The sequence below is a fragment of the Mauremys reevesii genome, linkage group 3 (genome assembly GCF_016161935.1).
Source record: "Mauremys reevesii isolate NIE-2019 linkage group 3, ASM1616193v1, whole genome shotgun sequence".
NCBI lineage: Eukaryota > Metazoa > Chordata > Testudines > Geoemydidae > Mauremys > Mauremys reevesii.
Genome location: NC_052625.1, coordinates 91,630,101 through 91,640,372, shown reverse-complemented (window position 1 = coordinate 91,640,372; position 10,272 = coordinate 91,630,101). Strand labels below are relative to the sequence as shown.

Genomic DNA, 10,272 nt, shown 5'->3' with positions numbered 1-10,272 from the left:
GGCCCCTGCGGAGCCCGGGGCAAATTGCCCCCTTTGCCCCCCCCTCTGGGCGGCCCTGGGGAGCTCCGCGGGCTGCAGGGAAGAGCTCCGCGGGCCGCATGTTTGAGACCCCTGCTCTATACTGTCTGTATTTCAAATTAGTGCTGTGATTCTGGGAGACATCCCAGACAAGTTGGTGTTAGCTCTGCCTAGCCTGCTTGATGGCCCATTAAGCACCATCAGCTACACAATTGACCCATGGAGAGGAGGCAGATACGCCTTGTAACTCAGCAAAGTATGCAGGGACTTGCCCATGTGACTCCAGCCTCCATTTTGCTGTAATTTTCCACAGTAAGAACAAAGAGGTTCTTCCACCAGGAAAAGACTATATAAGGCTGATGCCTCATCTCCATCTTGTCTTCAATCCTGCTTCTTACCTCTGGAGGAACTTTGCTACAAACTGAAGCTCTGAACAAAGGACTGTTGACCCATCCCAGTGGGGGATGTACTCCAGAGACTTGATTTAAACCTGCAGTTTACTTCATCACTGCTACAAGCCTGAACTAAGAACTTTGCCATTACTGTATGTAATTGATTCCATTTAACCAATTCTAGATCTCATCTATATCTTTTTCCTTTTATGAATAAACCTTTAGATTTTAGATTCTAAAGGATTGGCAACAGTGTGATTTGTGGGTAAGATCTGATGTGTAAATTGACCTGGGTCTGGGGCTTGATTCTTTGGGATCAAGAGAACCTTTTTATTTTATTGGGGTGTTGGTTTTCATAACCATTCACCCCTAGGATGAGTGGCACTGATGGTGATACTGGGAGACTGGAGTGTCTAAGGGAATTGCTTGTGTGACTTGTGGTTAGCCAGTGGAGTGAAACCAAAGTCCTCTTTGTCTGGCTGGTTTGGTTTGCCCTCAGAGGTGGGGAAACCCCAGCCTTGGGCTGTAACTGCCCTGTTTAAGCAATTGCTCCTGAATTGGCACTCTCAGTTGGGTCCCTCCAGAACCGCACCATCACACTGCCATTAGGGATTTTTTTTCCCAAGAATCCCCAATAACATTGCGTGAACCCCCAGGGGTTCACAAACACCAGTTTAGGAACCACTGCTTCACAGGGACAAAGCCACTGCCGAGACAGCACCTCCCCTGCATGGCATGAGCGAGTTTCAGTGCCTGTCTCTGGGCGGGGCCCAGCGTGCCCCCGCCCTCATGCCACACACACAAGGGGCTGGCCCAGCAGGGCGCAGTCCCTGGGGGCTCAGTGCTGAGTGGTTTGGACGCTCTCAGTCCCACATGTTCGTGTCATTGGGCTTCACCTAACAGTGAGGAAACAAACTGCAGACTAGCTTCGCGCCCGCTGGCAGTGGGTCCCGGACCGTGGAAGCCCTAGATCTGCCAGGGCCACGCCGCCCCAGGCCCACGTTGACCCTCCAATCCCTGCCCCTTCTCCAGCGCCGGGATTGTTGGAAACTGCAAGTGTCCTCCCTGGACTTGGGAGGTTTTAACTGCAGGAAGCTAAGGTGTTGCCTTAGTAGTCATAAAACTAGCCGATGTCTTCTTGCATGTTAGCAACAAGGCACAGGGCTAATTCCCTAGTACTTGGTGTAACCTTGGAATTGAGCAGAGCGGAGCCATTATCATCTTCAAAAGTAATCCAATACAGTTTTCATAGTTTTTCAGTAGTCTGCAGCCCCACGAAACTGCATTTTAGCTTGATAACTAATTGCAAAATTAACCAAATGTACAGCACTACCCAACACTTCAGTCAACCTAAGAATAACAAGCTCCTTTAATTTTTCTTTTGTTATTAATATTAAAAAATATATATTAAATAAAGAGCCAGAAGTCATCTCTGCTTAATCTAGCCCCCCTTTGAAATTCCCGAAAATGCTGGTGGAGTCACCTTGCCTTCCTTCTCTAATTCTGGCCTTAGTGAGGTCACACACAGATCTGAGAAGGCATAATGTGCTTGGGTAAATTCTAGTTTGAACCAAGCTGTCCTGAAATGTCTGATTGTAAACTTCAAACCAGCTTTTGATTCTACCAAAGGCCACATAGAATTTCTCATTGAGTACTTTATATTTAAAAATTAGGCAATCAAGAATAATGTTCTCTATGGTGGAGCAACACTCCCATTTCTGTTCATCTTATTCTATAGTAAGATTTTCTTGATCTGCACAATCTCTGTCTGCCCCAGATATCTCTTGTATACATTTTAGATATTTCATCAGCTAAGTATCAGAGGGGTAGCCGTGTTAGTCTGGATCTGTAAAGGATAAATGGACACAAATCAGATATTAGGAATGGCAATATACAAAAACATGTAGGAGACACACAATAGCAGATTTAAAGGTAGTCATCCTGCAGCAAAAAAACTTCAGGACCAGACTTCAAAGAGAAATTGCTGAGCTCCAGTTCATCTGCAAATTTGACACCATCAGCTCAAGATTAAACAAAGACTGTGAATGGCTTGCCAACTACAGAACCAGTTTCTCCTCCCTTGGTTTTCACACCTCAACTGCTAGAACAGGGCCTCATCCTCCCTATTGAACTAACCTTGTTATCTCTAGCCTGCTTCTTGCTTGCATATATATACCTGCCCCTGGAAATTTCCACTACATGTATCCGACGAAGTGGGTATTCACCCACGAAAGCTCATGCTCCAAAATTTCTGTTAGTCTATAAGGTACCACAGGACTCTTTGCTGCTTTTTCATCTGCTAAGATAATTTCTATCTCCATTTTTAAAGATAGGATAATAAGACTTAAATGCTAGCCTGTAAGGCTAATGCTTGTAGAGTGTATAGCTGTAAACAGATTTAATGAGAAATAAAGAACTAGTGACAAGTATATACAAATCTTATTTAAATTTTTTTAAATGTAAATTGTAAAAAAATATATAGAAATTAAAAGTAACTTAAAAATTGTATCTAACCTGACCAGCCTTTCAGCAAATTCACTCAATATGAGCTGCCTACTAACTAGTAAGGAAGGAGAAATAAAAGACACGCTTTTGAGACATCCCATCCTGTGCATAGATGGTTCCCTATTGGAGAAATGGCAGGGATTCAGGAAATTTCACTTAATCCCCTTTTCCTAGAGCAGTGGTCACCAATTGGTCGATGGCTATCAACTGGTTGATCCTAGAGGATCTCCCAGTTGATAGCGATCTTTGGTGAAGAAGTGGGGCTGCCGCTAAGGCAGGCTCCCTGCCTGCCCTGTGTGGGTGGGTGGGTGGGTTGTCTTCCTCCATGTGCTGCTCCTGCCTGCAAACACTGCCCCTGCAGCTCCAGTTGGTTAGGAATGGGGAACTGTGGCCAATGGGAGCTGCAGGAGCAGAGCTTGCAGAGAAGGGCAGCACACACAGCCACACGCTCCCCACAGGGGTGTGTTGGCCCCTTCCAGGAGCAGTGTGGGGCCTGGTAGGCGAGGAGCCTGCGTTAGCAGCAGCTACGCTGCACCACAGACCACTGGAGGTAAGTGCTGCCCAGCGGGAGGCTGCAGCCTAACCCCCAGACCTGAGCCCCCTCCTGGAGCCAGTACCACAAACCCCCTCCTGCACTGCAAGCCCCAGCCATGAGCCAGTACCCCAAACCTCTTGCACCCCAACCCTGAGCCCCCTCCCAGAGCTAGCACCCCAACCCTGAGTCCCCTCCTGGAGCCAGCACACCGTTCCTCCTCCTACACCCTGTAAGCTGTTGGTCGGGGCTCAACTCTCCGGCTGGCGGGAGGGGAGCCACACCGACTCGCTTCTTGTCCCCTCTAACTGGTGGGACAGCAAGACTTCAGACGGCAAGACAACACCTCCTGTTCTCAGGCCCTCTGGATCAGGGGGCGGGGCTGAATAACAATAGTTCGAGGCAGGCCCAGGCCCTCTGGAGCAGGGGGCTGGGTGACAACAGTCAGCCTCAACAGGGCCAGGCCCTCTGGAACAGGGGGGGCTGGATAACCACAGTTCAATAGGAGCCCAGGCCCTCTGGAGCAGGGGGCTGGGTGACAGCAATCAGTCTCAATAAACCCCAGGCCCTCTGGAACAGGGGCTTGGGTAACAGCAATCAGTCTACAAGCCCAGGCCCTCTGGAGCAGGGGCTTGGGTAACAGCAATCAGTCTCAATAAACCCCAGGCCCTCTGGAGCAGGGGCTTGGGTAACAGCAATCAGTCTCAATAAGGCCCAGGCCCTCTGGAGCAGGGGCTTGGGTAACAGCAATCAGTCTCAATAAGGCCCAGGCCCTCTGGAGCAGGGGGCTGGGCCGGCAGCAGTACAAATAGGCCCAGGCCCTCTGGAGCAGGGGGCTGGGCCGGCAGCAGAACAAATAGGCCCAGGCCCTCTGGAGCAGGGGGCTGGGCCGGCAGCAGTACAAATAGGCCCAGGCCCTCTGGAGCAGGGGGCTGGGCCGGCAGCAGTACAAATAGGCCCAGGCCCTCTGGAGCAGGGGGCTGGGCCGGCAGCAGTACAAATAGGCCCAGGCCCTCTGGAGCAGGGGGCTGGGCCGGCAGCAGTACAAATAGGCCCAGGCCCTCTGGAGCAGGGGGCTGGGCCGGCAGCAGTTTACAGGGCTCAGGTCCTGGTGGCAGGAGCTGAGCAATAACAATCGCTCAAATTAGTGCAGGCGTCTGTCTGCTCTGGGGTGAGGGGGAGACTGCCACCCGCGAGTGGGGTGGCAGGGGGGACACAGGCCCACCCACTCCACTGTGTCCCAGCCCGGGGCCCTATTAGCGGCTAGCACGGCCGCTGGTCAGTGGGGTCCTGACCGAAACACACCAACATGGGCACCTAGGTGCCTATAGCCTGACCGAGGTCGGCTATCCCCGGGCTACAGTCCATCTCCCCCTCCGTGGGTACCTGCTCCTCGGTCGCCGGGAGGTCGGGCCAGTCCATCTGCATGGGCTCCTCGGGACCAGGGCTTGGGGGCAGGTCCGGCAACTCCTGCTGGAAGTCCGGTCCGGCTGCCTCCGATGGCTCCTCCGGGTAACAGCAGGGTGGAAGCGGCGGCGGCGGCTCCTCCTCGTACCGGGCGGAAGGAAGTCCAGGCGGCTGCTCCGGGTTCCGATCCCGGGGAAGTTCCGCAGGTTCCTCTTCGTACCGGGCACGGGGCAGCGGGGGCCAATCCGGATCGCCGCCTCGGGTCCTGGAGGGTTCCCAGTCCGGAGCTCCCGCCGGCACATCTGCTCGCGGCGGTGGCTGGCTCCTGACTGAGGTCTGGCGTTCTCCTTTTCTACTTCCTGTCCCGCCCCTTGACTTCCGGGGGGCGGGGACAGGAAGTGGTGACTCAGCCCAGCTGGGCTTCTGGGAGGGAGCGCCCTCTGCTGGGCAGGAGGGGAGCCACACCGACTCGCTACACACCCCAACACCCTGCCCCAGGCTCAGCCCAGAGCCCCTTCCCACACTGCAAATCCCTAGGCCCCAGCCCAGAGCTAGGGTGACCAGATGTCCCAATTTTATAGGGACAGTCATAACTTTTGGGTCTTTTTCTTATACAGGCGCCTATTACCCCCTGATCCCCATCTTGATTTTTCACATTTGCTGTCTGGTCACCCTACCCAGACCCCACCCCCTTCCCCAGCTCAGTGAAAGTGAGTTGAGGATGCGGGGGAGAGTGAGGGAGGAAGAGAAGGGGAAATGCAGTGAGCGGGGTGGAGCTTTGAGGAAGTGGTGGGGTAGATCCTAGGGTGCCCTTAAATTCAAAAAGTGATCTTGGGTGTAAAAAGGTTGGAGAACATTGTCCTAGCGCTTTGGTTTATTTCTGGCCCGGGGACTGAGGGGGTGAGCCACAGCAATCCGAGGCAGGCGCTTGTCCTCTACCACCTGCCTCCCGTGAGAGCCTACAAAGGCTAAAACCGTTCCCGGACCCCAGGAGGGAAACGCCGCTGAGCACGAGGGTTATTGGGGGCACAGCGAGCTCGGACCCACCCCGCACGCAGGCGCTGTGCACGTGGGGCGCCTGCGTCTCGCCGGGGCCGGCTGACCCCGCTTAGCTCCGCCCCCGCTGTGGAAGGGCGGCTGCCATGGGCGGCTGGCGCTGTGAGGGCGGAAGTTAGTTGTCTGCTTCCGGAGCAGCCGAGCCGGTCGGTTCAGCAAAGATGGCGGCTCCCAGGCGGCAGTGAGTGCGGGGGCCGTTTCACCGCGACTTCTGCCCGGCCACGATGGCGCTGAGGAGCCGGGGGCTGCTGCTGGGTGCCGCGGCCGGGAAGCTCCAGGGAGCCGGAAAAGGTGGTTCCCCGCGATTGCCCGCACCCGCCCCTGGTACCCCCGCGATGCTCCGCCCGCGCGGGGCTGGCCGGGCCTCGGGTGCCAGCGCGCCAGGGCCATGGGCGAGCAGCGAAACAAAGTGTCACCGACGCTCAACGCGCTGGTCCCGGTATCCCGCTCTGGGCTGCCAGGCGGACGGGAGGCTTCCCGGGGCGGCCCCTGGAGGGTGGGCGCGAGACGTTTGTTTTAGGGACTGAGCCTCTTGCACGGGTCGTGCCCCAGGCTTAGTGAGCCGACCCGCTTCAGGCCGGTCAGCTCTGGCCTGGGACAGCGCATTGGCAGGGAGCCTTTCACGGAAACACGGGTGCTTTAGGAAGATCTGTTGGTTGCAAGCTTTCCTCTGGGTTAGGGCGAACCCAGTGCTCCAGGAAAGTATTGGGAATACTCTGTGCCGGTAGGTGCTGCCTTTGGTACCAAGGCATTTAGAGGAATGCAAGAATCACCATACACAGACTAATTGTTAATCTAGTTATTTGTTGTGTTTCTGATGCCTCCCTGAACTAAATGCTTCAGAAGAAGGAGCAAGACACCCTGTAATGAGTCATAATAGTATAATTTGCCTACATGGGGAAGCTTTTCCTAGATTCTTACTGTGGTATCTGAATGCCAAGGTCTTTCCCATATGTGGTTACTGAAGATCCCAGTGGCACATTTTTATAAGAAGGAATGTTAACATTGATAGCATTGACATACCTAAATGATGCTTGTATCCCTCTTCTGAATATTCTAACTTTTGGTTCCTGCCCAACATTGTTACACAGCTGTGCACTGTCAAACAGTTACTTCACCCCAGAGCAGCTTGAATATGAATGGATAATGAAGTGATCTATGTACGCAAATCTTACTGGACCCTTCAAAATGGAGGGCACTATTCATTATAAACAGTGATCAGTTTCTATTAGAAGTTTTTCTGCATCATGAAATTATCCAGTTTTGACATTTGCAATCTGCACATACAACTGTCCAGCTAGAAATCAATATTGCAAATCAGGTTTCAACTACGTTGGCAAAGGTGTCTAGGATGTCTTTATTCAGTTACCCAGGCAGTTGCCTGGGCAATTACTTATTTTTATTAAGAATAATTTTTTAATCTTTATATAATCTTTCTGTCATTTATGCCTTTGGGTTATAGGCACAAAAAAACTGTCAACTCACTTTTGCAGACCGTAAGTGGAAATGTGGTATGCCTTCTGCATTCAAACTTACAACTCAGCCCACATATTGTGGAAAACTGTTCAGTTCCGCTAAGATTTTCACCCAAAATCTTCAGCTCACTAATTCTACATTTCAGGCTTTGTAGACTCAATCTATGTATTCTGTGTATATTCTAGTTCTTTCTTCTTTTCCTGATTTTCCCCCAAGGGCTTCGTTTCATATCTGCTGTAGCCAGCTTCAGAACCACTGAGGGTGAAGTGGACACAAAGGAAAATGAGGTTGTTGCCCCAGATTTCATCAACCGAAATCCTCGTAACTTGGAGCAGCTGGCACTAGCAAGGAAGGAACGGGGCTGGGAAACAACATGGCCCAAGAGAGAGTATTGGCATAGGTGAGTCAGAAATCTGTTAACAATAGTGCAGGCTTAACAAAATACATCTAGATTGTAACCTTAAAGTCATAACTCCCACACTACAATATTTTTATTTAGATTCAGCTGAAGATTTCACTCCATTCAGAAAACAAGATACACCTTAAAGTGTGCTGAGCACTTGCCATCTGAAAATCGGGGCCCTTAAAGATGTTCAAGTTGGGCAAGCAAAATCACTAATCGCTCCTGAGACTACAGGCCACAGTGTTTTAGTGTACCAATAAATAGAAATATTAGCAAGTTAGAATTCTCTGCTGTTGATTCCAAATGAAATAGAAAAGTTGTGAATGAGCTTTTAATTCCAGAGAAATATCTTGTTTTCTGAATAGCTCTGAAATCTTTAGATGAATATAAGTAAACATATTGTGTGGGAATTATTGCTTTAAGGTTCCACTTATAAAAGTCTGAATACCTCAGTGGACAAAAAATACTTACAAATGAGAATAACATCAGTGAAAAAAAAAACAAAACTTGCAAACTTTTGAACAAGCAATAACGTTTGCAGCCTTAAAACGTGTTTCAGAAGTTTTACTTAGAGTTCTAGTTACCTCTTCAGAGTGTCTTTTGCTTCTGGGCTCTGGTATGGAAAAAAAAAAAAGGTTCAGAATCCCGGCACCTGATATTTCCCCTAATAGTGTCCCGTAAAAGACAATATTTAGATAACAATTACTTTTAAAAATCCATGAGTCAATGTTAAGGTTGTTGTAGTGCTTTTCTTTCTACTTGATAAGTGAAAACCACAAAATGTATGATGTCCTTGACTATTTTCCTTGTTTTAAAATTTAGAAATGATGCCATAGTCACATATATTGTAACTTATCAACTTTTAGCTTTTTTTCCTAAAAGTTTTGTTTTCAGAGTTGTAAACAAATAATCGTAGAAATGTAGGGCTGGCCTCAAGAGGTCATCAAGTCCAGTCCTCTGTGCAGAGGCAGCACCAAGTAAACCTAAATTATCCCTGGCAGGTGTTTGTCCAACCTGTTCTTAAAAACTGCCAATTATGGGGATTTCACAACCTCTCTTGGAAGCCTGTTCTGGAGTTTAGCTATCCTTATAGTTAAAAAGCTTTTTCTCCTATCTAACCTACATCTCCCTTGCTGCAGAATACTGAAGCTGTCTTTCTTTCTGTGTGACAGTCTAAAATAACAAATAATTAAATGGAGTTCTTGAGCAGTGATTTGTTATTCTGTGATTAGCTTTCATGTTCCTTGATACTTATTTTTCCCCTCATCCAGACTACGGCTTGAGCGGACACAGCACTATGTGGAGGCCTTTGTTGAGCATTGCAGTGGGAATGTCATTGTCTCAGCCTCCACCCGTGAGTGGGCCATAAAGAGACATCTGTACAGTCCCAAGGGAGTGGCGGCATGTGAAAATATTGGGCGTGTGGTGGCACAACGCTGTCTGGAAGCAGGAATCAACTTTGTGACCTTTAAAGCTGTTATCCCGTGGGAATATCACTGTGACTCGGTAAGCATCCGTCTCCTTGCACTTGATTTCTTTACACAAATTTTACTGCTCTTGAACACTAAAGTGATCCTCAGGTGGCTCAAGCAATGTACCTTAACCAAGAAAGAACTACACAGTCCCCTCTTCTTTCAGCTCAGAGCCATGTGGACATCCTACCAGAGCATCTTATCTCTGACAAGCAACACCTTCTTCTGTTGTTGCAGTTCAGGGGGCCTCCATGGCTTTGCATCTCAACACTAATTTGTAGGACCCCTGTTATTCCAGTACTGGCAGATTTAATTGGTGGGGGGACGATAGGGGGGATGAAGACTACTTTAAACCTTCATATTTTACAGCTGTTTCCCTTCTTTAAAACCAGATCCAGCGATTTCAAAAGGCTGTGACAGATGGTGGTGTCGTCGTGGGTGAGCCTCGAAGAATCTATCAATAAGATGAAGACGGTGGGCAAAATTTCTTATAAAGGACTGTCAAACAACTGCTCTCATACAGGAGTGGGCAAAGAAGTAATTCAGGCCCAGAGCTGGGACAACATGGAGCATAGCATCTTATTATAATAAATAAGTGATGCTGATTTTTTTCTTTTTGTTGACTTCAACTCTAACTTGTTCAAAGATTTTAAGGCTAGAAAAAATCATTATGATCTAATCAGGCCACAATTTCACCCAGTAACTACTCCTTCAAGCCCATATCTTGTGGTTGAGCTAGATCAAGTCTAGATTTGTAGACATCCAGTTTTGATGTAAACTTCAGGTAATGGAGAATTTACCACATCCTTTGGTATATTTGTCAATGGTTAATTACACTCACTTTGTTTAAATAAAATTTAAAAAAACCCTTGCACTTTATTTCTAATATGAAGTTATGTAACTTCCAGCTATTGGATGCCTTTAATCTATCTGACAAAGATCACTACTATTTGGAATCTTCTCACCATGCAGGTACCTATAAGAACTGACTTGACATATAAGCAAAATATA

At 49.1% G+C, this 10,272-nt stretch overlaps 1 protein-coding gene across 1 annotated transcript; it reads left to right on the top strand.

Annotated features, from left to right (window-relative positions):
* Positions 1-5,934: 5,934 nt before the first annotated feature.
* Positions 5,935-10,135, top strand: MRPL18 (mitochondrial ribosomal protein L18). Its single transcript, XM_039529633.1, has 4 exons — positions 5,935-6,201; positions 7,603-7,786; positions 9,061-9,295; positions 9,654-10,135. The coding sequence occupies exons 1-4, from the start codon at positions 6,135-6,137 to the stop codon at positions 9,723-9,725; spliced, it is 558 nt and encodes a 185-aa protein (XP_039385567.1). The 5' UTR covers positions 5,935-6,134; the 3' UTR covers positions 9,726-10,135.
* The last annotated feature ends 137 nt before the right edge of the window (positions 10,136-10,272 follow it).